This window comes from Electrona antarctica (assembly GCF_951216825.1).
Source record: "Electrona antarctica genome assembly, chromosome: 8".
NCBI lineage: Eukaryota > Metazoa > Chordata > Actinopteri > Myctophiformes > Myctophidae > Electrona > Electrona antarctica.
Window position 1 is genome coordinate 8,122,914 of NC_136789.1, and position 15,457 is coordinate 8,138,370.

The window sequence follows — 15,457 nt, forward strand, 5'->3', positions numbered from 1 at the left end:
CCCCCGGTGCTTAGGCTATAGCCTTTTCCTAGTTATTAGTTAAGTAGCGTTTGGAACCTCACCATCGACTCGAGAGATGACGTTTTAAACGACAAAACGAGCCACATTTTTATCTCTAAAAATATTATAGGATTAATTATATAGGCTTGTTGAGCGCATTATGCACCGGCGCTTGAGGATGGAGACTGACTGTAGCCTATTCATGACGGTAAGACGGTTGTTATGTTCTATTCTGTCTCAAGTTGCCATTCAAATGCATCCTGGGCGATCTGATCACTGTGTGGACACTTGACAGCTCGTAGGGGGTTACTTGTGAGTGATGGATAATTTGTTGTGAGATAAGTCAGTTGCCAGCCCAAGCACAACTTAAAAACAGGCCCAATAAATAAATAAATAAAACAGACCAAATTGGCGAAAACCAATGTAAAACCGCAAAATCACCATAGGGGTAGGCTACCATACTCTAAGTACCAGACACATTGCTTCCTATTTAAAAAAAACAAAAACGTAGGCTACAGCTGACAGGAGTGACAGCTCGGCTCCCCCTCTGCTCTGCAGCAGCTGTCTGTAATGTGTAGTGACTCACGTTTACCGTTTACAGAAGGTGGCATTGGCATAACCAAAAATGTTAAATGACATGGGCAAAGATATAATTGCAGAATAAAAACTGTGCAATAAAAAGACCCAAGATATTATTGATCACAAGCAATTGAGGCAATAAATGAGGATACTGTGAAAAAATGTCATTAGTAAACCTACACAATTGTGTGTTTATGTAGTCAAAACAAACTAAAAAGACAAGAGACCCAATTAATTCTTTATTTTCTTTACTTTCTTTATTCTGTTTAAATGTATGACATTTCCAAATTAAACTTGGGATGAAAATATGTATTTCCCCCAGTTCTAAGAGGCTAAAGGGACTTGCCAGACAAAGAGGGTGATGTGGGTGTGTATCCTCTCCTGCATGGTGTAATATCAGTCCTTCTGTGGTTCCCCTTGCTGTTGTTTGTAGTGTGTCAGGAGAGGATCGAGACATGTGCTGAGGCAAGCACTTTTTGGAATGAATGAGTCTGTGTGCGTGCATGTGTGCGTGCGTGTGTGTGTGTGCGTGCGTGTGTGTGTGTGTGTGTGTGTGTGTGTGAGAGAGAGAGAGAGAGAGAGAGAGATAGAGAGGGAGAAAGAGAGAGTTGTGGGTGGGGAATGGAGATGTTCTAGAATCAAATAAAAAGGGTAAATAAAAAGTGTGCAAAGGTTTGGCTCATTATCAAAGATTGTGGGGTGTCCTCGCTCATCTTTCTCTCAATGGTCGTGACATATGGACACGTCATCTTTATGACTGCAAGCAATCACATGTGGTGCTGGTATAGTGATACCATGAAGCCACCTATCTAATCAGTCATGTGTTTTTGTAGGTGTGTCTCAGGGCATGTAACATGGAGAAACTTCAGTGCATTTCTTCTTCCAACTGCTGCACCTGCACATCAGATTTGCTGCCCATTGTTACAGGGATTGATACAGGCATGGCCTCGATGGCATGTTGGCTCAAAGGAGCCTCCACAGTCAGCACTCCTTCTGGGGATAGGCTGGAGATCACCTTCTCAACGTCAGCAGTCTTGGGGAGTCTGAAAGTGAGCGATACAACATCATTCAGATTAATAAACCCTACTAACGACTGCACTGGATATTTCCAGAACAGCAAGTTAATAATCTTAGCATAGAACAGTGGTTTTCAACCCTCTTCATATCAAGGCCGATTATTTATTCTGCATTTGAGCCACAGACCACCATTTCATGAGATTTAGCTGCTCAGACCCAAACCTTAGAATATTTGTTGTCATTGGATAAGATTTTGTCCACAATTTCATACTGTATTGATGTTGGTACCAGGAATGATATAATAACAGGCAAACGATGATCATAATAACAATTCTTCTACATTCTCTAATTGTGTAGACTAAATAATGCAGATGTATAATCTAACTCTTGAGGGTGTAAAAGGAAACCAAATGGGTCCGTAAGGGTCAATTTGGTTTCATTTTACACTCCAAGGGTTAAAGTTCTAATAAGGGTCAATGGGTGGACCCCAGACCACTGGTTGTGAACCACTGATCTAGAACATCTACACTAGAGTATAGTTGGGGCTATAAAATTGCTTGCAACGTGCTACTAACATCATTGGGTTCTATGGCCCCTGGATGGCAGCAGAGTCCTGTCAAAGACCCAGAGATTGGAGACTGTTGCTGTTTTTCATAGTGACAGTACACTCAGTTATCAGCTAAGCCAGTTTCCCAAACTGTGGGTCGGGACCCATTTGTGGGTCACAGACCAATTTTTAAGGGTCACGACTCGAGTAAAAATCACATTTTCTTTTCCTACAAGGAACCTATGTCCTAACCTATGTGACTATGTGACTATGTTTAGAGTACCAGTAGGGTTGCCTGCTAATTACAGAGAGAGAGAGAGAGAGAGAGAGAGAGAGAGAGAGAGAGAGAGGCAGGGGGAGAGGGGATAGGGGAGTTGCACCACTCAGTTCACACAGGTGTGATTTTTATTTTTATTATATTTCAAAATATATTCTTTTAAATACTTTTTTTTTAAAATAATTTTATACATTTTAAAACAAACAAATCTAAGAAACGCCATAAATAAAAAATAACAATAATGAATAGGCCTACATAGTGAAAACAGCTCAAGCTCGCAACGCCGTGTGAAGCGACACATTGTGTGCTTGTAGATCTGCTATGTTCACTAGTTTGGCAAACGTCTTTATCCCTCTATTGGGTCTCTGCCTTTTTTGTTTTGGCCTTTATTGATAGGGTACAGTAATTCGACAGGAAGGGGGGAGACAGATGGGGAGTGACACGTCGGGCTCTGGAGTTGAACCCGTGGCACGTCGTCCGGCTGGCTTGGCAGCCTAGGTGCCCAGACTGTTGAGCTAACCATCCGGGAAGTTTTATCCCTCTTTTGGGTCTCGGCCTGAAAAGTTTTATCCCTCTTTTGGGTCTCGGCCTGAAAAGTTTGGGAACCACTGAGCTAGGCAGCCCTCTGCATGCCTGACCAATTTTTACACTAAAAGCAGCTAAGCCAAAGAATCACAGAAATCTGGATTCAGTCTGAGAAATTAAATTCCATTAAGAAGAGCTGCTAGGAAGCCACCATGAAATAGCCAAAGTTGATCAAAGTTTGTTAGTTGATCAATCTTCATACAATTGGTCCTATAACAAAAAGGACCAATTACCATTTCAGTCTGTGTCTCAGGCTGCTTCTATTTCAACATGCTAACTTTTCACGAAGTGAACGGCTGTAGTTTTCTATTAGCTTGGACGCTGTCGATGATTGGTAGGCAGGTTTCTGAATTGTACCAGTTATAAAGATACGATTGAATATGGGTGAAGTGCTCCTTCAACCCCCTTTTGTTAAGTACACTACATTGATCATTGCCATTACTTTGCACCAATTTTAAATATTATTTTAACAATTTAGTTATTTCTCAGTTTCCTTCAGTTTTTATTCTATTCTAATTTACAGTAGCCTACATCTCATTCACATTCTCATTTTGTTGATGCAAAGAAGAAGAAGCAGAAGAAGAAGAAGGAAATTTACTCACGTGTATTTCCTGGTGAAGCATCTAGATACAAAGCCATGTTCATCCTTCCTCTCCTCATGTTTGCCTATGTGGACACAGAAAACAGACGCTGACTCCATACCATTGGCACAAGAACATTTATAAACTGGTTAAACGTATTGCAATAAATAAATAATACTAGATTATACAAATCAACAAGATGTAAAGCTTGAAATAAAACATAGGATACTGTACATTTTGTTCTGTACAGTTCTCAGATAGTTCTCAGATGCCAGATTCCTTTGAGATAGAATGCATGTTGGCATGGCTAGGGGAAATGTACACATTATGGTGATGATAACGCTTTTGTCTGATAGGCCTGTTTTCTGAGACAGGCAACAGACACGCCTGCTCCTTGCTGATGATTACAGCATGATGAAAATAAACCATTTGACACAACTTGAACAAAAACATTTTGGTACAAACACAGGACATAAATGTAAAACAAAAACAACAGTGCAAATAGTTTCGATACCCCTTAGGTTTCAATACCCCTTAGTAGCAATGCCAAGAAGAAAGTATTGAAATTCGATACCAAGCACTATCCTGGAGAGGTCTGTAGTACCAAGATAGTTTAACTAGAAATAGTTCACACCTGAAGGTCACCGGTAGTCAGACCCTGTGTCTATCTCACATTAGTTTCCTAAAGACACACAGATACATGGCACTACATACCCTCATTCTCAATTTCTCACACTGCACAACTAATTCTCACACTGAACATTGTTTGTTATCTAAACAGGCAGATAAAGGCCATATTTTCTTAAGGGACCTGTCCTCCTTTCAACCACTGTGTGTCAGACAGGCATGAGAAGCAAACCTCTTTCCAACCACTATGGTTTTGATTGATTGATTGATTGATTGATTGATTGATTTATTGATTGATTTATTGATTGATTGATTGTGGCCAAGTAGTGTAGAATGATCCTGTCTAACAAATAGGGGTGCAGCCGGTGCACTGTGCAGCATGCAACACAATGCCTGAATGTTAATTTGACTCTGAAGAGTTCAGAGTTAAAATAAAAGTCAAGATTCATTCATGTTACAAATTGATATCTATGCAACTAGTGACGCATAAATTATGTGAAAGAGATACCGGTATACAGTATACAATGTATAAATGGAGTAGAGCCTCTTGGATATGCTTTATCTTTCTCTACTGTCCTCCACTAGAGTTAATCTGTCAGCAGAGAGGATGATATGGAACAGCTGGATGAGAAACAGCAGTCTATTTAAAGTACCACTAGACCGAGTCCAACACTTAAGAGTATAGGCACTTTAATGTTAGAGAGAGAAAGTGTGAGACAGATTGAGGAGGGGTGTTGGAGACGGAGTGCTATTTGGGCCTCATGTTTACGTTCTCCTGTACAGTGCTGCAGCCTGCAAGCCATATCTGCACTAGTCTTTGTAATCGTTTGACCGGAGTAATGGATTGTCGGAGTTATGGGCAGCCCCCCCTCCCATTCCAATGGGAGTGTATACCGCCCCTCCCCAAACCAGACAGACGCTTCACTCACCAAACAACAATGCACACACCCTCTGCTCTCGGTTATGCGCTAATTTGTGTAATTTTTGTATCAAATCCTTATTCTGGCTATGAAAATAAAAACGAATAATGTTGTCCAGTCTGCCAATAATGTGAAAGACGTCATTTGGGTAGTGTTCTCACAGTTTGCTGAATGAAAGGTTTTGCAGTAAATGTTTGAAACATTTACAGCAAAACTTTTAATTAGAAATATTCTGTTTCTAATCTCTCCCTTCCTAGGTCAAGTCTGGTCCAGTTCAGTTCAGTTCAGTTCTGTTTTGATAGGGGCGGGTCTTTATTAACACTATTGTTATCTTGAGATGATGTCATTCTGTGGTAATACCTTCCTTGTGCCTTGCTTAAATGCTTCCTTGTCTTTTTTATGTTGGTGCTAGCAATGTCTCTGACACACTCGGAGAAAACTGGCAATACTAAAGGAAGATTCTGCATTGACTCAGGAAGGGAAGCATGTCAACAGCATTTTGGACTAAGCTCGAAACATGTTTCTGAGTGGTCTGTAATATGTACCGTTACATAGTCGCTTTAGTGTATTTTGGTCATTAAAAATAAATGCTTTGAGTGGAGGAAGCGTATTCATAGACTATATAATGCAGATCAAGAGGCCATTATTACAGAGCCATGCATTGAAACTGAAGCTGTCTAGGGGGCTGCAGTCAGAATGAGAACTGTGGACTCACCAGTGATTTCCACCACACCATCCTTGGTCTTGACTAGCAACTCCTCAGGAGAGAAGTGGTTGACATCCAGGCTGACCTTCCAGCTGTCCTGGGTCTGCTTGATCTCCGACATGCCAGTGCTCATCTGGCGGTCGAGGGCGCGAGCCCGCTGGGCTATCAGCTGGTTCTGGGCCATCATCTGGTTCTGGGCAGCCATCATAGCGCTGGGGCCCATCATAGCGCTGGGGCCCATCATAGCGCTGGGGCCCATCATAGCGCTGGGGCCCATCATGGGGCTCTGGGGCATCATAGAAGTCTGGGGCATCATGGGAGTCTGTGGCATCATGTTCATCATGCTCATGTCCTGACGGGCCATGTCGGAGGGACGCATGTACCCCGGCCAGTGGGTGCTGGGGAAGGTGTGGAAGTCCTCCATCAGAGCTGGCATGCCGAAGGTCTGGTCAAAGAGGCGGTTTCCCTGATGCCAGTCGCGGAACGGGTCCCAGCTTGGTGTGCGGAGCAGAGTGAAGGGGATGCGCCTCTCGGACATTGCTGCAAGTTTGGTTTGAGTGTTGCTGTTGGGCTGCAGAGGAAAATCCCTTTGACCTCTTAGGAAAAGTGCTGTCCGTGTCTCAGTGAGGAGCTTTTATACACACCAACGCCCACCCCGGCCCACAGAGCCCTCCCATCTGACTCCAGTCATCAACCAACCCACCCACCCTATTTCTGGAAGCCACTCGTATGTGTCTATTTGCAGCAGACATAGCACTAGAATGGAATCCAAGGGATATGCCAATTGTAATCCCCCCTCCCGTTCGCTCCCTGGACGTCAGGCACAGGCAGAAGAATTTAGATGACTGCTGGTAAGCCAGGCAGGCCCACTCATCACATATGAATGTCAAGACTTGGCTCCGAAAGACTAAACACATGCTGTTTCTGACATGGACCTGTATGGGACACAATGTGAAACATACAGTACACAGTCACACCCATGTTATTAGCAGTCTGATATTAAGTGTGCTGTGGAATCTCAGACAGTGACACTATAGTTCAAACATACTGTAGATCAGATCACATGCACATAAACACGCACGCACGCACGCACGCACGCACGCGCACACACACACACACACACACACACACACACACACATCCAGGCACATAGGCCCTAAAAAATAAAATTAATTATTTATTCAACATGCAAACAACAATTTAGGGTTGAAGTGTTTTTGACTAAGTATTATGTTTTTCAAGCCATCTCTAAAAAATCAAATTACAAATCTGCTGTCTTTAGTGGGCACACCACCTACTGTATGAAGTGTCATTCTGTGTCAATAATGGAACTGACATATTCCACGTTAATGTCAACAATATTCTGAATGAATATCATTAGTTAAAGGGAATTTGAGCAAATATTTGACAGACAGACAGACAGACAGACAGACAGACAGACAGACAGTTAGTTAGTTCAGGGAATACTTCCTTATTACTTTTGATAATTGTAATGTTATATTACTATAGTATTGTATATATACCCCATATAAATTCAAATTACGCAGAACACTAATGTGGTAGCCCAAATAGACCAGCAGGCCAGGACCCTAGTCACCCTACCCCCGATTGAGAGCCATGGTTTGAGGTGATTTATAAATTATACAACACTAGAGCGGTGCCCGTGGGGCCTCTACAGTGGTGCCCGTTGGGCACTGGCCTACTTGGAACGATGCAAGTTGGAAATGCATGCCCCACCCAGATATTATGCGTTGGAGCCTCTACAGAGGTGCCAGTTGGGCACTGGCCTACTTGGAATGTGCTAGTTGGAAATGAATGCCCCACCCAGATATTATGTCTGTGGCCCTTTTATGCCCATATATGGAGTTCTTTGTCAGGCATGCCCAAATATGGAGTCTATGCAGATGTCAGAATGATGTCAGAACAGGCCAGCTCCATATGGACCCTGGGCAGGGGCCCAGTCCAGAGCCCGGGCAGAGGCCTTTTTGGGGCAGTTCTTGACAACCGTGGGTCCGACCGACTCGGCACCGGGCACTGCACCCCCTGTGGTGGTGTGGAACGCGTGTGTCGGAGTCTGGGGATTACACACGTACAGAGACTTGGTGCATTTATAGATAGATGAATCACACACAAATGACAAATACACATTTATATTACAAATACATACATATTGTATGGAAAACCTATTGAATTGACCATTGTATCTAACATAATTCCTATTGATGGACACACTGAACTGGGCTCAAGGAACACGCACACACAATCACACACACACCACCCTTCACATGTGTGCACTCACACATACAGTACATGTAGCAGGTTAGGATATACACACACATTTACACACAAACGTCCGTACACTTCCAAAAAGACGACGCACACACAACATGCACAGTCCTAGAGAACTCTGTGCACCACATAGACACCAGGTATAAGTCACCACGTTTTCTCCTGACTCTGTTCTCTTGGGATGATTCTATGCAGTCACAATTTGTTAATAATTCTAATAACTAAGGACAATGCCTGGACTTCTCTCATTTCTTGCACAAGGGTAATATTCTTAAAGAATAAAGACACAGCCATTAGGCTACATTACATTGTTACTTGTGAAAGTAATAATCTCCAGCACTGTCTGTAGATAGAGAGAAAATCACATGTATTGCCAATGTGATGCAGTGGAAACTTCTACAACCATGTGAGTGATTTAGCTCCTGTTGAAGTGCTATCTTACTGTAATCTAACGCATGAGTGCTGGCTGGGCCTACAGGCTTTATCCTTATACTTACAGTATAGTCTACATCACAGATATGGTACTGCATTTGTTAATAATCAATCAATCAAGCATGTTCCAATCTACATAGTCAGCAGTGACAATTACATGGGCTTTTCTCCATGCTGCTACATTTACTCGTCGCTAAGAAGGAGCAGTAATTCACACATAATTGATTTAGAACCAACTTGTGCACATTATGAATTAATTTGATTAAGAGCATAAGAAAGATATATCTGTATTGGTTTATTCTTGAGAACAGTCTGTCCACACTCTTATAGCTTAAGGCAAGAACGACATGTTTTTCTAACTTGTACTGTAATATACTGTATGTAGGCCTATATATATATAGGAGAGCAGAAGTATATGAAAACAAACCCAGGAAAGACACCAGGAGGAGGATCTCATTTTTCCAATTTTGTTATATGTTTATTTTCAGGTATAATAATTTACACTACAAATAATGACTCTTATAGAATCAAAAACGGGTTAGCGCTGTACTCTGTATAACTGAAGAGAGTTTGGTTGAATATCATAGTAAGGTGATCATTCTGGTGGTTACACTGGAAATGCAACACTGCATGAGAGATGTAACAAAATGGAAAGGAAGACTTGGGGTGTTCCCTGATTGCATCGCTAGTTTCTTTGCCAATATAAAGTAGACAACGCAGCAGGAGTGTACAGAGCCTGCTGTTATCTGTGCTATATTATACGATCAGATCTATATCCACTACACAAGCCAGTAACCTGGGGACCTCTGACAGAAAGCACGGGACAGCCCCGTTACAACAATGGAATATTTGATGGCTGACTGGCTGTGAATATACAGGAAGAGATATGCATTAGCCTATTCAACACTCTCTGTGGATAGGAACACTTTGATTTTATTTTTTTTATTTTTTCCAGCTCTGAACAATTGAATTCCCCTGCTTCCATAAACAGGAAGGAAAGAGGCACAGCAGTTTTCACCAAGAGCAACCATTTTGGACACCAGGTTAGTCTTACGGGAGCAGCCGGAACGTCACAACCACATGGACCTCTGCAGATGCAACTACACCCTCCTCACTAACTGCTCATAAAAGGTGACATAATAATCATTAAAATAGTCAATAAAACGGACATTGAAAAATGTGAGCCGATCACATTGATGCCATATGACCTTCAAGGCAAATCGATTTGCTTTACAGCTCGTGGAAAAAACAGACGCATAAATAAACAATAAATAAACAAATAAATAGATAAATAAACAAACAAATAAATAAATATTCATAAATAGCCATGATTAAAACTGACCCACATGAGTGCATGAATGCTTTTTGCAGACGTTTTTCTTTTTTTCCTGTACAGTACCATAAGCAGCCCCTATAGAAGGCTACATGGAATATTCATAAATAAATACCCCCTGGTCATTGCAGAAGAGGTACAGGTACACACAAAACAGTCATAAATAGCAGTCAACATAATAATTTAAATAGGGAAGAGAGTAGTAGAAGTACATAATACATGACTTTCTTTTTTCTTTTTCTCACCCCCCCTTTTTTGCCCTGTCCTTTTTCACCTCCATGCAGAGGTGACATACTGTCTAGGTCAGAAGGATAGACGGATGCAACCTGGAACCAGGCCAGGTTAGAAGTCTCTCTCCTGATGCTTCATGCTAAGATGCCATCATCAAACAAGCCTCCTTAAATTAAATTGAATATACAGTGCATAGTTTACAAAGCCAGAACCTATGAGTTTAGCTCTATACAGACTAATCTAATATCATACAACTTTTATCATATAAAACACACTCCCTTTTTTTGTCCTTCCCATTTCAATTGCTGACAGTTATTTGTTCTCACTTTCATTGATCTCTGTGCTTCGATGTCTTGAAATGACAACAATTGTCAGAGTCTTTGGGGAAATGACAACATGGTATGGGGGTGCGGGGTAAGTTTGTTTTTTATTTGATTTTTCACTTTTCATTTTCTACTTGACTCCCATTACTCAACACTTTGTCTATTTGTAGTTTTTCGATTCCGTCAGATTTGATTGGTTTTGCTTTGTTAAAGAACATTGCCCAAAGTGCTAGCAGCATACGTTCAAATTTGTTCTTTAGGCTCAACCAAATAATTTATGACACGTGATAACCCATTTCTTTGAATATGTTGCTTACAGTATATGAATGCACTACAGCTGTAGATATAACATTGATATTTAAGTGTTAAATATCTAAAGCCATTTCTCCTCCCTTTGATCCAGGCTCTGTAGTGTAAAGAGACCGGCGTCTAAAGCTTAATTCATACTCCGTCACACAACGGTCTCACTCGCTGAAAGTAAGTGGGTTCTGGAGCTATCAACATGGCTCGATGCATCATGCCCCGGCCGGATTATGAACTAGGCACGGCAGAGAAGTCGGACCGGTCAAGAACTTAGTAAGAGACACACAATGACTCCACCAGCGCACAGTAATGCCTTTCTTTTTTTTCTCTCCCCACAAGCCTACTTTATACTTGCCATACTCGCCGAGATAACCGATTTTCAGCTACACCAAAAAACGAAATTAAACGTGACAACCGGTCACACGGCAATATTTCATCGTAGGACGAAGTACAGCCGCTCACTCCTACTCAGAAACCAGGGCTGTCATAGCTGCTTCGGCTGTAGTAGCTGTGGGAGCGGCTCCTGCTGTGACTCCTGCTCCTGCTGTGACTGCGGCTGCGGCTGTGACTGCGGCTGCGGCTGTAGCTGCTGTAGCTGTCGTAGCTCCTGCTGCGGCTGCGGCCAGAGTGCGCCGGGCTGCTGGCGGAGCTGGAGGACGACGGGCTGGGCCGGTAGTAGGGGATCGGCCGCTTCCGAGCGCTGGGGGGGGGGGGAGAGATGGGAGGGAGTCGCAGGGTTAACGCAGTGCTAAAAGGGGAACCGCTTGACGCGTTAGTGTTAAGAGAAGCCTCGCGACGTGCCATCAAGCCATGTAATTGACCGTCGTGTCGTTTTCAACACATCCATGCTTCTCATTCGCAATATTATGTTAAGCTTTCAGCAGGTTTTACCTGCTGAAGATTGTACCATTACATTTTGTGTGGAACACATGCCAATGTTGTTGTTAACAATTTTCACTCTGGCGTCCCTATTTTGGGGATGTCATTATAGGAGAAAATATTCCAAAATTGTAAAAAAGATAAATGTTCTAAAATAGCTAGAGTTTTCACAACACGTTGCATCTTGACACGTTTTGAGCTATTTTCACTATTCATTGTACAACAAAGAATAAGTATTTGTGCATGTGTTGAAAAGCCACAACATTTTTGTTACAGGTATGTATTTATGTATGTATGAAAGAATTAATGATGTTAATGTAGGAAATACACTTGATCCTATTAGGGAATTACACAAAGAAAGACTTGGTCAGTGGAGAGCACATTAGAGGGTAGGTCTATTAGAGGTGGTAGTGTTCTGATTGTAACAGTCAGTGGAGAGCAGGCTATTAAAACATCTGTAGAAAGGACTGCAAATGTCCAGGCATACACACACATAAACACACAACATGTGCACGCACCTACTGCACGACGTGCGCACGCACGCACGCACACACACACGCAAATACACACAGCAATGAAAACTGTTTAGTGTTAAGACTGCTTTGTTAGTAGGTGAACCTTGAAGTGCTACCTGTAAGTTAAAAGCTGTTAGCCCTCATTAGAACCCGTGTTAGAGGCTGCCATCACCCAGAAAATCAGAGTCCAACAGTGCAGAGGAACATAGCAACGCTATCAAGGTATTGTACATAACGTAATTATCAATAGAAGTTCATTCAGCTTCACTGTAAGTGTCTATCATGGGAGTATGGTCCATGTTATCCATGGCCCAGGTTAATAACCACAACAAAACGGTATCATATTCACTCAGTAAAATAAACCTTGATAGCGCTTTAAATCAAAGTTCCCATTTTATAGCATTAGTACGCACTGCAGGGATTGTACCCCTAGAGTTGTGTGTGTTAATTCATGTCAATTTCATTAAGGGGAAGAAGATGAAAGAGAGAAGCGGGAGAGAGAGAGAGAGAGAGAGAGAGAGAGAGAGAGGGAGAGATGGGAGGAGGCCAGGTTTACTCAGGCAAGGTCTGTTGTTGGTTGGCTGCTTAGCCAAGCTTCAGGAGACGTGGACTAGAGAGAGTCCTGCTGCACGGCAACTGTTACCACGGAAACTAAAGCCTGCAGCTTCACTTCAGCAGCATTCCATTGTCTTGACTTCAGGGGAGGGGCCTTTTGCACTGGAGTGAGAGTGAGACACATGTGTGCATCTCAACACACTTGTCTGAGAAAATACAAACGTTATAATGATAAAAGTGTCATTTTTACATTGCAAAATGGACAGGACAGCGACGACATGAAAGAAACATGCACAGGATGCTCTAATTCTGTTGACGCATTAACTGGTTGAGCCAACAGGATGCCCTTGGAAGAAATGTTATGACGTTATGAAATGGCTTTTTTGCTATCTGGCTGGCTAAGTTGCAAAGTGAAAACAGAGGCGTGTTGTGTCTCAACCAATCACAGTAGCAACCAACCACCCTGTCCCCTCGGGCTACGGGAACCATGAGACACGCAGCTCACCCAGCGCAGCTGTTTGTCTCTTGTCGGGAGAGACAGAGACAGTGCTAGCACGTTTATTGCCCGTTTTTCCACAAATGTTAATTTGTTCCCAAATGTTTTCAGATACTGTACATATTTTAGTGTGCTGTTTAAGTTTCAAACTAGTAGTGCACAGTCCGGCCACCATCTTAAATTAGATTTTCAGACTTGCATAACAAACAAGTGTCTCTTTCCTTGTTCCTGGTTACAAGAACAGTCAAACGATGACTCACATGTTGCGCACTCGGAAGCACTTGGAAGAAAAAGACCTCGTACTTAAAGTTAATGAGTCAAACACTATTTCTGAATGACTGATCAGGCTCCTACTTGGCCTCGCCCCCCGAACCCACCTCACCCCTGCCCACTTCGACAGGCTGGAATGGCTTAGGGTCGACGACAGAGTACAGCATCTTGCAATGGGTCGATACACCTTCAAGATACCCATGTACCTGTCTAGATACTTCCTTAATGTTAACGAAGTCCACACCCACAACACCAGAGGGAGTGCAACGAACCATGTACAACCCAGATTCGGCACAAACAAGGGACTAAATTATTTTCGCTCCTATGCCACCAAAATGTGGAACGCCCTACCAACAGTCATTAAGACATGTGAATCCCTTGACTCCTTCAAAACCGCTCTCAAAGGGCACCTACGGATGGCTGCAATTCGAAACTGGCCCCCGTAAAATCTGAATCCCCCCCCACCGCCCTTTTTCCCTCACTGTATATGTTTATTTTCCCTTTTTACCTCCATTATGATGAATTCCTGTTCTGTTCTTTGTCTATATAGAAGTGTCTATTTGTACGTCTCTAAATGTTTTGATGAATTGAACATGGAGGACCATGTTGGAAACAAGTGTAATGCTTAATTGGGTCGTCCACTCACAGTTAACAGCCTTTGTATTGAGTTTGTGCTCGAAATGTACTGTAATTCTGCAAACTGTTAATAAATATTTCAATCAATAAAAAATGAGACCTTTGTAAAAACACCTGTGAAGGAAGAACAGTAGGGAAGCCATTTTGGAATTTCTTTCCAAAATGGCATGGCATTGGTACGACCTCCCGTTAGTTCGACCATTATTAACCTTACTAACCCTATCTCTAACCCTAACCTAAACATAACCGCAAGCACGGGAGCAGCGCGTGTTCGCCAACCTTAATGCATGTTCGCCAACCTTAAAGGAGCATTCAGTGATTTGGCTGATTTGGAAAACCCCCCGGTCCGCCCCGGTAACAAGATGTGCACATGCACGCACTACAGTGGAGTGACACACGACAGGCCAACAGCATGCACACCAAGGCCCGCCCCACTCGATCATGATTGGAGGAAGGCCCCTCTTATCCTGATTGGATGAAAGCTTTGCCACCCAAAGCCCAAACCGAAACTAGGGGTTTTTGACTTCAGGGGCTCACTGGGGACAGGGAGGTACTCCTTATATGGTCAGCACACTTTATAGTAGGGAGGATTATCCCAAAAATAAGAAAAAATAAGTGATATTTGAATTAAGTGAAATCACTGAATATACCTTTAATGCACGTTCGCCAACCTTAATGCATGTTCGCCAACCGTAATGCATGGTCGAACTAACGGGAGGTCGGACCACAGGGAAGTCCCCTTGGGTAGAAGATAAGCTATGGCCTGGCCGCAGAAGGCCGCATCTCTCTTGCCAGGGCCTGGAGTGAGAGCTGTACCCAAGTGGATGAACACACACTTCTCCGCAAGGCAGAAAGAAAAAAGAAGTCTGGCCCGACAGCTACTGTATGGCGGTCACAATTCTATCTCTGTTTCTACATGAACAATGCCAAAATGGTTAAGTGAATTCTTTAAAGCATAACTTGTGATAGCACAGTCATGTTCGTTACTAAAGTTATGCATACATGTATGTATTTACTTATTAGATCCTTAGTAGAACATTGTAATTCCCATGGTAATTCTCAATGCATTTCAGTACAGTGTGTGATGTGTAGAGCAGTAGACTAAAGTGGACTGGATACCCTTATATAACAGGAAGTCATGTGTGTTTTGTTGTTTCATAGTTTTAGCTATGTTGTTTTGTGATATGATGCACTGATTGGTTGGCACTTTTAATTTTGTTGTACATGTTACAATGACAATAAAAATCTATCTATCTATCTATCTATCTATCTATCTATCTATCTATCTATCTATAGAAGAATAGATGTCCAGGTATAAGACGATAATGTCACTAAGCTGGTTTATTTAGCAGCCAA

The 15,457-nt window shown here is 42.5% G+C and overlaps 2 protein-coding genes across 2 annotated transcripts in view; both read right to left on the bottom strand.

Moving 5' to 3' along the window:
* Window positions 1-1,065: 1,065 nt before the first annotated feature.
* hspb1 (heat shock protein, alpha-crystallin-related, 1) lies at window positions 1,066-6,432 on the bottom strand. Its single transcript, XM_079507663.1, has 3 exons — window positions 5,849-6,432; window positions 3,608-3,671; window positions 1,066-1,622 (listed from the first exon to the last, which is right to left on the bottom strand). Exons 1-3 carry the CDS (start codon window positions 6,375-6,377, stop codon window positions 1,445-1,447), a joined length of 771 nt encoding a protein of 256 aa, XP_079363789.1. The 5' UTR covers window positions 6,378-6,432; the 3' UTR covers window positions 1,066-1,444.
* Window positions 6,433-9,011: 2,579 nt separating this feature from the next.
* Window positions 9,012-15,457, bottom strand: part of srrm3 (serine/arginine repetitive matrix 3) — an 88,559-nt gene continuing 82,113 nt past the window's right edge. Inside the window, 1 exon segment of the mRNA XM_079508566.1 lies at window positions 9,012-11,450. Within this exon segment, the coding sequence (XP_079364692.1) occupies window positions 11,219-11,450 (232 nt within the window). The 3' untranslated portion in view covers window positions 9,012-11,218.